Here is a 15,388-nt window from a genome sequence, read left to right on the forward strand (position 1 = left end):
TACCGTTTACACCGATTCCTTGTTATTCGACCAGGGGATAGAGAAAACAGCAAAAAGAAACAGAAAACTTGCTAAAGAAAGAAGACAGCAAGAGAAAGAAGCTTCAAGCTCAACAGAACCAAGAGAAGAAGCAATGGGAGACAACAATGTACCTCAACCACCTCCGAGAATGTTAGGAGATTACATGACTCCTGCTCGAGTTCCACAGACGGCGAGCATTGTTAGACCAAACATGGATGCTAATAATTTTGAACTCAAGCCTGCATTATTGCAACTGATTCAAAAAGACCAGTTTGCCGGAGGAAGCACGGAAGACCCTTACATCCATCTTGAAAACATCTTGCTATACTGTGATACCTTGAAGATGAATGGGGTGTCTCGGGATGCTATTTTGCTCAGATTGTTCCCTTGTTCACTTAAAGATGATGCGAGAGGATGGTTGCAGTCATTACCTCAAGGAAGTATCACCAACTGGGACGACTTGGCAACAAAATTTTTAGAGAAATTTTTCTCATCTTCGAAAATGGCAAAGTTCATGGCGGATATCACTTCTTTTGAACAAAAAGAAAGTGAAACTCTATATAAAGCATGGGAAAGATTCAAAGGACTACTCAGGAAGTGTCCCTAACATGGCATTGAAGCCTGGGAACAAGCGAGAACTTTCTTCCAAAGGATGACACCCAACACAAGAACATTGGTGAATGCTGCATCAGGAGGGTCCTTAAAAACAAAAACTCCAGAGGAAGCTTTGGAATTACTAGAATCTCTTGCCTCTCAGGAGTACGATAATGCTCCAGTACCACAGAGAAGAGCGGGGATTATGAAGCTTGATAGCTATGATGCCATCTTAGCTCAGAATGAACAGATTTTACAAATTAACAAGAAACAACAAGAACAACTAGATGCTCTCACAAAGCAATTTACCAGTTCTCAAGTCTCTTCTGTTAATAATATTCAAATAACTTGGGATATTTGTGCAGGTGCTCATGCTACTGAAGACTGCATGGCACCCGAAACTGCAGATGTTAATGGAATCTGGCATGATCAAAAGGCTCCATATAATCTGGGGAGGAACCAATACGGCAATAACCAGAATCAAAGGTGGAGAAATAAAAATCAAAATCAACACCCGAAATTTAGTTACAGTTCGAACCATCAGCTGAATCCTCCTATGCCTGTGCAACAGCAACCTCCATAACAATCAGAATAGGAGAAGGCTTTTGCACAACTATCCAAGACCACGTCAGATTACATTCAGAGTTCCAATGCTTTCAGAGAAGACACTTCAGCCTTTATGCAAGAAACAAGGGCCTCATTCCGGAATCAAAAAGCCTCTATCCGGAATCTTGAAACTCAGATTGGCCAGCTGTCAAGAAAATTCACTGAAAGAGTTCAAGGAACTTTTCCAGGTAACACTATTCCAAATCTAAGTAGGGAACACTGCAATGCAATTACTACTATGAGTGAGAAATCCATTGAACCTGTGGTAAAGCCTTCAGTAGAGAAAAAGAAAGATGACGAACCTGCAACTGAAAAGGAAAAAGAAAATGAAGTTGCTAAAGAATCTGCTGCAGAGAAAACTGTTCCTGAAAAGAAAGAGTTCAAATGGGAGAAAAAGAAAGCTAAAGAAAGGCAAGAAAAGCCATTGGAGCTCTCACCTTATGCAAAGATTCCATATCCACGGAGGTTCAGAGAAGAAATTCAAAAGCAACAGTACTCCAGGTTCCTTGATATTTTCAAGAAGCTGCAAATCAATATCTCATTTACTGAAGCCTTGGAGAATATGCCCAATTACGTGAAGTTCATGAAAGATCTACTGTCAAGAAAGCGTAAGCTGCAGGAATGTGAGACGGTGACTCTGACAGAGGAATGCAGTGCCATTATCCAGAAAAAGTTGCCTCCAAAGCTTAAAGATCCAGGAAGATTCAGCATTCCATGCAACATAGGCAATATGGAAGTGGAAAATGTTCTATGTGATCTCGGTGCCAGCATTAACGTGATGCCACTATCTATGATGAAGAAACTGGGGATAACTGAAGTAAAGCCAACCAAGACAATAGTGCAACTGGCTGACCGCTCTACAAAGCAAGCTTATGGCATTATTGAGGACATACTGGTAAAGGTTGACAAATTCATCATTCTTGTTGATTTTGTCATCCTTGATATAGAGGAAAATTCTACTATTCCTATGATCTTCGGAAGACCTTTCTTGGCAACCTCAGGAGCGCTGATTGATGTACCGAAAGGCGAGTTGATCTTACGGGTAGATGGGGAGCAAGCAATTTTCAAGTTCTTTGACAAAGAAGTCCCATCACCTATAATTCAACTGAAAGATCAAGTCTACTATATTTGTGAAAAGAAAAGAGAAGAAGAGCACAAAGAGAATTCTTCTCAAGAAAGTAAGCCAAAGGTTAAAATGGAGAAGCTCAGGAGCAAGGGAAAGCACGTAAACACCAAATTCAAAGCTATTGAGCCTACTGCATCTCACTCATATGCACAAGAGTACTTTGGGAGGACACCATTTCTGAATGGTGGAGCTTGGTCATCACCAAGTTCATGCTTTGAGCCACCATGAAGGTAAAAGAGGTACGTCAGGCTCGTGACGTAAAACAAGCGCTTGTGGGAGGTAACCCAACCAATTTTTAATTTTCCAATATTTTAAGTTTCAGTATTTTAATTTAGTTAGTTTACTTTAGTTTCAGTTTTAATTATAGTCTAGTTATTTAAGTATTATGTTACATAAAAACAAAAACAAAAACATTGAGGCTAATGATCAAATTCTGTTGAGATGGACTTTCAGGTGTAAGAGGGATTAAAGCATACACAGGTACACAACTCTTATTAATTTATATGTTTTGTGTATGATATTGAGCGAAATTATTGAGGTTGAAGAATACACAGTAGAGATGAATGCAAGGAATAGGAAAATATGGAGAAAATTTTCTAAGTATTGAGAGCTTAAGCCCCTAAAGGAAGCTTAAGTCCTCAAAAGTGAAATTTATCTTGGCCCTAGCGCGCTTAAGCGCGCTTGATCACGCTTAAGCGCGTTCCACGATTGAAAAATCCCATACGAAGAGCGCGCTTAAGCCCCCAAGGGCAAGCTTAAGCGCGATAAACAATAAAAATGACCATAGCTCACTGCCTCTCCGCGCTTAAGCGCGAGAGAGGAAGCTTAAGCGCGCTAAATAAAATTTTATCCCACTCCTCACTGCTTCAGCGCGCTTAAGCTCGAATTACTGCGCTTAAGCGCACTCATCATTGACATTATGCATGCTGTTAAAATATCTCAGTTCTATATACTCATTATTATTTTTAGATTGCATCTGAAACCAAATCTGGGAATTGTTTTTTTTTTGTGGAAGGCATATTGACTTGGGAATTTTTCTGATTTTTCAGGACACTACACCTACTACTGATATGGAGGAGGATTGATTCCTCATATCAGTTTTCAGACTTCACAATTTGTTTTCATTTTTATTTTGATGTTTTTACTGTTAGTTTTAGTTCATGGATGTATATTGAGATTGATCCTGACATGACTATGATATTTTTTAAATATATGACATGCTGACGTAGTTTCTTTATCTGTGACATGTGTGCAGAATACAGTTTTATAATTTTCTGATTTCTTACTACGAAGTATTTTTAGATTTAAATTTATTGCTGAGGACAGCAAGATTTAAATCTGGGAATGGATACCATGCAATTCATCAGACCACAAAATTCACATGGTCGGAAGGAGAAACTCATGATTACAATGATTACATAGAAATATCCAAATTACAAATGCAGTGATTCAGGGGAGTTTCTCAATATTATTTTCATATGATTAATATTTCGTATTATTTATTTTAGAAATTATTTTGATTAAGTATAAGTTTATTTTTAAGTTTTCAATTATATTAGTTTACTTTAAAATTTTAAGTTTCAAATTAGTTTTAAGAACCCATCCATCCTTAGTCACTAAATATTTAGTGAAATTTTAAAATGGTGAATTTTTTTGAATTTTCCGTTGTGCTTGATGTATATGCATAGTGAATAATTACAGTAGATTGATTGATTACTGAAATTAAGAGTATGATAATGTAAATTTATTTTCACACATAAATGAGCGTCAGTCAAGCATGCTTCATAGTTCACTGGAATAAGAGAAAAATAACTAAAGTGATCAAATAAAGAATAGAAAATAAGTCTCACACCCTTAGCCGTGAGCTATTGAGCCAAAACAAAAATTATTTTTTTTGTGGTGTGAACTTCACTGTATGAATCACTCTAGAACTTGTTTTATTTCTCCTTGAGGTGGTCTGTGATATACAATTGTTGAAATGATAAAGGCAGTTCTTTCTAAAAGCCAGATAGCCAAATAGCCACCCTGATGTTTATCCTTAGTTAAGCCCCTTTGAGCCTAGGCCTGTTCGTTCATTGACAGTGTATTGTGAATAGCCACTCCATACACATCCTCACCTGAACTGGTTGAATTTCAAAATTAAATGAGGAACTAGATATGACTGGAACAAAAAGAAAGAAAATCAAACTCTAATGTATGGAAGAAAAGGTGAAAAGAGGAAAAAGCCAAAAAAAATGGTGAAAAAGAAAAAGAAAGAAAAGGAAAAGGTTGAACTGTGTATCTGTACAAAGAAAGAAAAAGGAAAAAAAGGAAAAAGGAAAAGAAAGAAAAGATTCGTGTTATATGAATAAGTGGAAAAAGAAAAGAGGAGAAAGCAAATAAGAAAAATTCTGTTTACTAAAGTGATGAACAGTCATAGTAGTCCCTCTTTGACTTTGATTTTTGATCAGTAAGCCACTTACCCAGATGATTCCTTCCCTTTTACCTAAGCCACATTACAACCTTAACAAAGACCTCTTGATTGACTTTGTATAGTTATTACACTATGGAGAGTGAGAATATAAACAAGCATATGATAGTGTTAATTCAGTGAAGTAAGAGTGAAACGCATACCCTTAAACACTGAGTGTGAGTGAATAAAAAAAATCCAGTGAGAGGGTGTTGTGGATTTGAATTGCACTACTCTTTATTTTGAGAACTCATGTTATGATTCTATGACTAGTGAGTTGTGAGTGTTTGCTTGAGATTGATGTATCATTAATTTTTATCAAATCTGAATGCTCTGAATTCTTACGATTGATCAGTTTCCTAATTGTTGTTCATTAAGCGTGATTAGCCGTCTCCAAACTTTCCCATAGTTTTATTCTGTTTAATTGCTGAGGACAACAATGTTTAAATCTGGAAATTGTTTGATAAACCTTTAGTTTATCTTGTTTAATAGACTAAAATAATATAAATTATCAAGTTGAACAAGTCAAAAACTAGGGTTTTAATATGATAATCATGAACATTATCTAAAATTTAATTAAATGAATTATTTTTGTTATTTTGAAGGGATTTTAAGATAAAAGGAGGCAAATTTGAAGATTGGAATCACAACTAGAAGAGATGATAGATGAAGATCAAAACAATAAGATTTGAAGATCCTATCAAGTTGTTGAGAGATGAGGCTTAAGCCCCCATCTTGAAGCTTAAGCCTCCTAAACAAGCAAATAACCTCTACCTATGGGAGCTTAAGCCCCCATTTCAATGCTTAAGCTCCTTAAAAACGCAAAAAGTCTCTGCCTCAGGGCGCTTAAGCCCCCAACTTTGGGCTTAAACGCGATGCAAGAAGAAAATTCCAGCTCGAGGAGCGCGCTTAAGCGCCCTCCAGCGCGCTTTAGCGCGCAACGCGAACTCTGCAATCACCGTTCTAGGGGGCTTAAGCGCAAATGACCAAGCTTAAGCGCCCCAGAAACCCAACTTAGGCCCATACGAGTCATCCATCTAGGGCACGAACTCTTGGCTTACAAAAACACATTTGGGGCCAGAATTAATCAACTTTTCACATTGCAACACAATTCTTGGTGCTTGGAGGCGGAGGGAAGGCGGAGAAACACTCGGTTCATGTTCGTGAGCGGCGGAGACAGATCGAAATCAAGTCTGCACTGGAGATATTGAAGATTCACCAATCATCTATGGAGTTTGGGGGAGCTTTTATATTGTCTTTTGTTCTTGATTTTGCTATGTCCGGCTAAATCTTTAAGTAGTTAGGGTTAGATGGAATTTAATCAATTTATTATGCTTTGAACAATTCGTATGTTAATTTTCCTTTATATCATGAATGAAATTATCTTTTTTTAATGCTTTATATAGGCTTGAATCTTATATAATGATTGTAGGTAAATGCATGACAATAGGAATGTTGGTGTGTGATCCTTATCTGATAATTTCATCGTACGCTTTATGATTCTAGGGATAGACATAGAGTTTGCGTAATCTTTAAGATTCTTGAACTCAATGCTTGCATTCTTGGGGAATAACCGGGGAACTAGGGTTCTTCCAAGATTGCAAAGGTTTTAGGGTAACAAGGGATTGAGCCCTAATTACATGCGAAAGAATTGATTAGATTGATACTAAGGACGATTAACGTAAGGAAGGAATTCAAACGTAATAAAGAGATTGAAGGAAATCGAAACCCTAGCTACGTTTTTATTTTATCAGTTTATTCAAATCTTTACTTTCTTGCTTTTAAATCTTGCAATCAATTAGTTTTAATATTTTAATTTTTCAACTCAAATTCTGTTTCCAAATACAACTTTGATTGTCCAACTAAATTTGCGATATTGAATTAGTCCTTGAGTATAATCCTTGTGGGAACGATCTCTTACTTAACATATTATATTATTTGTACGATCGATGCACTTGCCGTGAGTAGCAACAGAAGTCTTGTCGTCGTTGGAGGTTATTACGATTTTTCGTCTCCTTCATTCGCCGTATAATTGCAGCGAACACATTTTGTGCAAGCCGGAATCAGGATCTGCAGATTAAGCCATGTGCGTTGCAAAATTTCCAGGATGCTGGGGAGGATTGTTCATAGTTGGAGCCGTAACCCGATCATGATGTGCTGGAGTGGAAGCTGTGTCTGACACATCCTCACTGACATGAACATGATAGTAATCTATCTTAATCTCAGGCTGGTTCTGAGATTGATTCACCTCTTCCAAAACTGGATCCAGCGGCTGATTCTGGGTGGGTGGTTGTTGGCTATTACTTCTTGTACAGATTGCCATCTTTTCAGTCAGAATGATGGGAACTTCAAATTCAGACAAGAATTCCTCACAGACGGCGCTAATGTTCTGTCTTGGCGACAGAGATGTCCAGCCCAATGGACTAGTATGTTAATCTTGGATCTAGTGCCCTCCCTAAGGTATCTATGAAAGAGATACCCTTGAGTCAAGCATATCACTGTGAATAACGAACTAATAACGACGTTAGCCAAAGATGTGTGTTTGTGCGCACAGTGACAACATAACAGTAAGAGAGAGAGCGTACCGTACCTTTAGGGTTTACCTTGTATTTATAGAGGTTACCTGTGGGTAATAAGGTGTGGGGCCTTTGATGCCCTGATAAAGGCTCAAGCTTGTTCGCTATGCTGTCGTATTAGGATTAGTATCCTTGATGGATACTGTCCGTAATTATAATTGATTCAGATCTTGGATTGCCCATTATTGGGCCTGTCATTCAATGAGGCCCTTATGCGGGTCCATAACACTTGGTAATAGAATTTTTATACTCTTCTCCCTTCATTTCTATGCCTTATAATATCTTATTTTCTGTCATATATTTATGAGTTGATTCCATTTGTTTGCTACTCTTTTTTCACAACAAAAATATCAAAATTTTGCGTAATTTTTTTTTGGGTAGATCAATCTTGTGTAAATTTTTTATGCCAAACAAATATTACACAACACAAAAGGCATAGTTGAAAATTTTGCATTGTTATGTCCAATATTTTTCAGAATAACTTGTGTTGTCAAGTATTACCAAAAGTAAAAAGTAAAAAATAAAAAATAAAAAATGGTGTTGTAAACTTGTAACTTAGGATCTGTTTGATTGTGTTCTGGTTTTTTTTGTTCTTAAAACTATTTTGTAAAATAGTTATGGAAACAGTTGTTTTCTATATTTTTTTCTTTTTGAAATTTAAAAACAAAAACAGAAAACAAAAACAATTCAGACATGTTCTCTAAATTTGATTTTAAAAACAGAAAAACAGTTATAATTTTCAAAATATTTTTTACAAAACATGTCTTACCAAACGAGTTTTTTAATTTTTTTGTTCTGAAAATTAAAAAACTGTTTTGCAAAACAGAAATCAAACGGAGCGTTAATTACTTGTCCTGTGTTGTTTTTCTTATCATGTTTCTCGGTGTGCGTTAAACACAACCTAAAATCTGAACTAGTTAAATAAAATTGAACAAAATTTGTAAGTGCATTTTTTCCTGCCACTATTTTCCTAGTCTCTAGACCTTGGCTAGATCATCATTGAACCTAACTTATTCTTTAAATCTTTTTATTGACAAAACCATTTGGCTAAGTCTTTATTCTCCCAAATATTGACTCATTTCCTTTCACTTTTCTATGCATTCTACTGCTTGTAAGTATATGAGTAAACATAAATTCAGCTAAAATGTTTGTTTATGTCTATCCTTCTAGAATTCTTTTGACTAATACAAAAATTATATCATAAAATTATTCTTTAAGCCTGTTGGGTTTGCTCTTTTACTAAAGCCCAAATGGGTTATTAGTATGAGAAGAGCCCAAGGAACCTAGAGCCCAATGAGCTAGGGTTTCTTGGAACCCATATAAATAGTACCTCTTAAGTCATCAGCCTCCAAGGTCTTTTTTGTGAGAAAGAGGCAAGCTCTGAATCTAATCAGTGCCCACACACTTCCCCTTCCTCCTCGAGAGATAGTTTGGAAGATCTGCCACAGTCCAGCTTCAAGGAGGTTGTTCGTGCTGTGGCGCTGAGGTGAGCTGTTCGTGAAGAGGAATCCTACAAGGGAAGATTCTACACGAGACCTGCGCACCGAGAGGTAATTGTGATACAAGGATGATTCGGTAAGCATACCAATGTACTAGGTCCTAAACCGCTTCCGCATAAATCTAAGATTTCCTTCAATTGGTATCAGAACCTTGGCTGTACATTGGTATGTGAATCTAGTTTCACTATTCATGTAATTAGTTTTGCTTCTTGAAATGTGGCACCTAGGTTCTAGGATTATGGTATGAATCTAGCATGTGTATTTTATAATTCATTTTCATAAAAGTTTAAATTTTAATCTATAAAATTGCTTTAATCCATGGTTAGGATCTCTCGTGTATTTCTCGATTTGTAACAAGGAGGCTAATCCCATATGATTAGGTTTCCTCCTTGCTGTTTTTGTTTATTTTTGGAATTTCTGTGTATTTTTCCAATATTTTGTAAAAGTTCAAGATCGAGAAACCGCGAGTAAGATGCGCAGTCAGTACTGTCGGAGACTTTTCGAGGTCTTCCCGATCTCGGAATGAGGCGATCTATATATGGTTGGAAAGATGACGGAAAGACGAACGCAAAGGTGGGTGGAACACCTCCATCTGAGTTTATACGCTCCTCCACGCGCCTCCACAAGATTATGAGAGTGGCCGCCACTCTCCGGCAAAGAATGGAAGAGTGAGAGAGCGTCCGGCCACCTTTTTGGGTGGTTCCGGCGGCGGTGCACTCGTCTCTACGTGGCGGTCCTTCCCCTGGAGTTTCAGCCTGATTTGACTTCGGGTGACGGCGCGGCAGACCTGACGGCTAGGGTTCCTCTTTCGCGTCCTAGGGTTTCTCGCCAAAGGATTGGGTCTTTGGGATTTTGGGCCCATGAAACCCTAAAGGGGCTTGAGACAGATACTATGGGCTAGGCGAAAGTTGAATTCCAAAGTTGTATTATTTAATTTAATTTAATTTAATTTTCTTTAAAATAGGAAGGTCATGGATTAAAGTAATTATGATTTATTATTTAATGCTTTTATTGATTGGTATAAATTATATGATAGATAACATGCTTTATTGCGATAACATGCCATATAGAATAGGTGGTGCCATATTGTTGCATAACTTGTATGATTGCATGAGCATAATAGCTATTATGTCTTCAGCGACTAGTATGATAGTTATTATAGGATTATTTTGATTTTAAATCATCCTAAGAAATTAATTAATAATTATTATGATTTTTATTAAAAATCTAGATTAATAATTGAATTAATTAATTTTGGATTATTAACATCAAGACAAATAATCGTTATGGAAATTACTTTGATTTCAAATTATCCTCATAAATGATAATTATTATGATTGTTGCAATCTAGATTAATAATTAAGTCAGCTATTTGGATGATTTAAATCTAGAAAAATAATTAGAGAAAATTTTCTGAGAGAATTCTTTTATTTTGTGAATAATTTGTGGGTTTTTCTGAAATGGTCATGGAATAACACACGGTGCATACAACATTCATGTATCATGATTGTTTGGAGCACACGCTGACGTAAAGTGACCGGATTTCAGGACCTTAATACTTTCAAAATTATGTTAAGCTTAGTGCACGTTTATCGGCACTCTTACTTATATAGTTTTTGAAATCAAACAAAGGATACTCTCAATTAAATAATTCTTGGAAATTAGAAAATGTTGCTTATGTTGAATGGAAGGAGATTAACAAGGATTTTCACCAAAGAAATAAAAGTTTCAAATGAAACATAACTTTGGCCTTTGTGATTGAGTCACATTATCTCAAGTAGAAAATATGTTTTTGTTAAAAGAGATACTGAAAGTTCAAGAATCTTTTAACTAACAGCTACATGTTAGTCCTATTTGGAAGGTAAAGTGGCCAAGCAATCCTACAAGGGCCAAAAAGGTTTGCGCAACTATTCAACTAGAATTGGTACATACTAAAGTATGTGGACCACTTAGCGTTCAGACCAGAAGAGGTGATGAGTACTTCATTATATGAATGTTTACTTTGGATTTGGACAGATGAACCAAGTGTGCCATAAGTCTAAAACTTTTGGAAATTTCAGAGAGTTTTAGTCTGAGGCAGAAAAGCATGTAGGTGTTCAAATCAAAACACTTTGGTCTACTAAAGTGTTTGGCTACCTGTCTGGTAATTTCAGGTCTTACCTGATTTAAGAGGGGATTGTTTTCGTAACTGTCAACTCTAAGAACGTGTTAGTTGAATGAAGTTGCAGTATGCAAAATCAAACATTTCTAGACTTGGTGAAGATCATGTTCAGTTATTCATCTTTGCCAATATTGTTCAAGGGAGATGCCTAAGAGAAGGAAATGTACCTTCTTAACTTGATTCCGTCAAAGTTTGTTGTAAAGACACCTAAAGAATTATGGAAAGGGTGCAAGCCCAAATCAAACCATATTCGGATTTAGGGTGCTATGGCACACGTCCTACAACAGCAGTCAAATGAGATGGAATCTTGTATGGAAGAGTGCATATCTTTTGGCTACCCTAAGAGAACTAGGGATGATTTCTTATTTAGTCTTAAGGACAAGATAATCTAAGTGAGCACTCACATGATTTTCTTAAAGGAGGACTAGATAAGAAATTATAAGCTCTGAAGTTAGGTTATTCTTGATGAGATTTATCTCAGATCAAGAATTTCCAGAATCTATAGAAGCTTCATCCACTGTTCCCTTGATTGTTCAAGAGGGGATAGATATATCTCTAAGTGAACAAACAAGAGAACCATGATTGGAAATTCAACATGATAATATATAAGTGAAACTAGTAGAAATATTAGTATCACATGTAAAGGAACAATATCAAGGATAAGCGGATCCTCAAGAAATTGAAGATCCATCATTTGACCCATTTCTTGTTTTACCTATAAATACACAAGGTCTAGTGCAATACATTCGTAGTGGGAGAGAACCTTGTTAACTCTCAAGTTGTCTCTTGTTGAGTGATATTGATCCTACTAGTTACGATAATGCACTAGAAGATGTTGGTGATCAAGTGTTGCTCAGGCTATGAACAATGAGATGAAATACTTGTATTTCAACTCTGTTCGGTCCTAGTAAAGACACCAAGAGGGGTAAAACCCACAAGGTGCATGTGGACATAAAAGGAAAAGAGAGGATGGACAGGAAGGTGAAAACCTTTAAAGCTAGCTTGGAGGCATTTTTTGCCAGACGCCATGCTTGAGTCTATCCAGATTCTCTTGGTTGCTATAAGTCTCAATTATGAGATTTCATTTTGGGAGTTGGATGTCAGGATATCTACATACAACAACAAAAAGGGTTTATAGCAAATGTGTAGGAACACACGGTATGCAAGTTGTGAAAGTCTATTTCATAGACTTAAGCAAGCATCCAGGTCTTGAAACATCAGTTTTGATCAGGTTATCAAAATTTTGATTTTGAGAGAACCTTGATGAATGATGTGTATTTGTATGTAAATGATACAACAGAAGACAGTAGCTTTTCTGGTACTTTATGTAGATGATATGCTCCTTATTAGAAACAATGTAGAGGTAATATCAAGCATAAAGGGTTGGCTAAGTTAATGTTTTGGTATGGAAGTACTGGGGAAGCCAATTATATTCTTGGTATAAAACTCTTATGAGGCCGGAAGAATAAGTTGTTGGCATCATCTCAGGCTACTTACATTGACAAAACTCTTGCCAAAATTCAACATGAGAATTCTAAGAGAAGAATTATAATTCTCAGATGTGGAATTCATCCTCCTAAGGAGTGACCAAAGACTTCTAAGAAGGAAGAATGCATGAGCAAGATATCTTATGCTTTGGCAAAGGTAGACTCACGCATATCATGTTGGGCGTTAAACCAGACATCTGTCACGCAGTGGGAGTAGTGAGATAGTACCATTTTGAACCTAGAGGAATACTAGATTATTGTTAAGCATGTACTCAAGTATCTTTGGAGAACGAGAGATTATATGCTGGTATATTCTAGTGGGAGTCTTGAAAAGCTGAGTTTTCAAAAATTCAGTTATTTCAAGTGGATATTGACTCAAGAAAATCAACCTCGAGCTATGAGTTTTTCACTAAACTCAGATAGCATTAGAGGTGGATCTTGCAGACCCAGTTACTAAGAGTTTGCCTGAACTTGTGTTCGAGGGGCATGTTACTTCTTTGGGTCTTAGGAGGATCCCAGACTTGCATTAAGCAAGTGGGAGTTATTGGTTTCATTGTGCTCTTGGAGTAAGACAATGAAACAATAAAATAATTTTCTGAATTTCATAAATAAGGTTTTATTTATTTATTTTGCGCACTACTTACAAACATAAAGGTCCGGATCAAATTGTGGAGTATATGATCATATGGATACGTTCATAGAGGACATGATCATAGGTTCTCACAATTGATGAATGGATTCACAGCTGTTAAATAAAGTTGGGCACTTTATTTAGGCTGCAATATTTTATGAAATGGTTTTGTCTGAATCATTGTAAAATATTGGTGTGAATTAACATTCACATTGAAAGGATCAAGGAGAGATTTGATTAAGGTTGTTTTTCTGTCATAAGGTATCAAATCTCCAGTTAACTATAGTTATGGGATTGCTCTTAATCCTGAGTTTATTATAAATAGGTAATCAAATAGTTTTCATTCTTTGATTTACCAACGGGTGAGGTTCGATCTATTGACGGCCAATAACTCGGTATTTTGGGAGTGAGATTATTTGATTATCGGTATTTATGAGATAAACAACATGGAATTTGTAGGATATGTCCCCTTGATATGTTTCGGTACTTGGATATTAAAGACACTGGCCAGTGCATGTAATCCATTAAAGAAACTATCATAGTCAAGGGAATAAATAATTGATTGAGTTACAGAAAACTTGTCAATCAATTATAGACATTCTACAAAGGGGCGATGCATATTCATGTTATAAGTGTTGTTAATCTTGGAGTTCAAGTTCGGGCTTTTAGTGGAGTAGCACCGAATTAGATAATCATTCGTTGATTATCAGGAGCCTTGATTAATAACAGATGGTAGATCCCCAAGCTAGCTTGAGACAAGGGATGGGGTATTTTTCGGATAGATGATGACTTATGGGTTACATGATCTTGGGTTTTACGACTCAAGTTTGTATCCAAAAGAGCAAGTGGGAGATTGTTGGGTTTGCTCTTTTACTAAAGCCCAAATGGGTTATTAGTATGAGAAGAGCCCAAGGAACCTAGAGCCCAATGAGCTAGGGTTTCTTGGAACCCATATAAATAGTACCTCTTAAGTCATCAGCCTCCAAGGTCTTTTTTGTGAGAAAGAGGCAAGCTCTGAATCTAATCAGTGCCCACACACTTCCCCTTCCTCCTCGAGAGATAGTTTGGAAGATCTGCCACAGTCCAGCTTCAAGGAGGTTGTTCGTGCTGTGGCGCTGAGGTGAGCTGTTCGTGAAGAGGAATCCTACAAGGGAAGATTCTACACGAGACCTGCGCACCGAGAGGTAATTGTGATACAAGGATGATTCGGTAAGCATACCAATGTACTAGGTCCTAAACCGCTTCCGCATAAATCTAAGATTTCCTTCAAAGCCAACACAAAACAAACACAACGAACACAGGGTTAGTTGTTTGCTGTCATCAACCATTAACAAGACATTACATAAATCACCAAAGGCAGTGAGTATAAAGTTCAAAAAACCTAAACTGGGGCAATTAAAGAAGAACTGCTGATGTCATTGTTTCAACCATAATCCATAAACAATAAACCCAAATAAATAAAGGGAAAACTATTTTCCTTGTCACACAAAATAAAATTATCTATAATAATATTAAATTTATATCGTTAAAAAATTAATAAAGAATATTTTAAGAATTTTATTTATTTTTTTGTTATATGAATTTCCTCTAATCGTCAAAATGGCTAATTTTGGAATTATTGAAAATAAATTTATCTCCTAGGAAAAATGATAAAACTATAAATAAAATAAACAAATAAATGACCAATCTTGAAATGCCTAGAAAAACAGCACGCGAGGTTTTGTGCTGTGTGCACTCTCACCCTCTTCTGTTCTGTCTCTTAAGTCCCCGAATCTTACGAAGAAAGAGAACAAAAAGTGCTCAAAATCTGAAAATTCATAATTCATTAGAGGGAAAACAAAAGAACAAAAGAGGAAAAAAGTTGCTTCACTCAAATTCAAACACCGATTTAAACATTAAATAATTTCTCAGCAGTCAATGTAGAACGCCTCAACACGTTTCATTTATTTTGAGCATTTCATTTGCAGAGTGTCACACACGACACAATCTCCCCAGTCCTTTTCTCTTTTTTCTTCAGAATTTTTTTTCCCCTTGAACAAAATTTAATTGAAGGGAAATTCTTATATATTTAACAAATATTATTATGTATTGTTATATGCTTATTATATGAATTATTATCTATTATTTTATTTAAAAGAATAAATTCAAATTCACAAAACTGGATTTGAGAGGATAATAATGAGTATTCATTGCACGCAATCTTATTCGTATATATTTTACAAAGAAATTGTTTTTTTT

At 36.1% G+C, this 15,388-nt stretch overlaps 1 protein-coding gene and 1 non-coding gene across 2 annotated transcripts; one reads left to right on the top strand and one right to left on the bottom strand.

Moving 5' to 3' along the window:
* Window positions 1-529: 529 nt before the first annotated feature.
* LOC133302691 (small nucleolar RNA R71) lies at window positions 530-636 on the bottom strand. Its single transcript, XR_009750376.1, has one exon. It is a non-coding gene; the product is annotated as a small nucleolar RNA R71 (small nucleolar RNA).
* Window positions 637-1,459: 823 nt separating this feature from the next.
* LOC133302687 (uncharacterized) lies at window positions 1,460-3,432 on the top strand. The gene is made up of 2 exons (XM_061502501.1): window positions 1,460-2,338; window positions 3,397-3,432. Exons 1-2 carry the CDS (start codon window positions 1,460-1,462, stop codon window positions 3,430-3,432), a joined length of 915 nt encoding a protein of 304 aa, XP_061358485.1.
* Window positions 3,433-15,388: the final 11,956 nt, after the last annotated feature.

Source organism: Gastrolobium bilobum, unplaced genomic scaffold (assembly GCF_033153095.1).
Source record: "Gastrolobium bilobum isolate Gb01-03AN ecotype WA unplaced genomic scaffold, APGP_CSIRO_Gbil_v1 utg7258, whole genome shotgun sequence".
NCBI lineage: Eukaryota > Viridiplantae > Streptophyta > Magnoliopsida > Fabales > Fabaceae > Gastrolobium > Gastrolobium bilobum.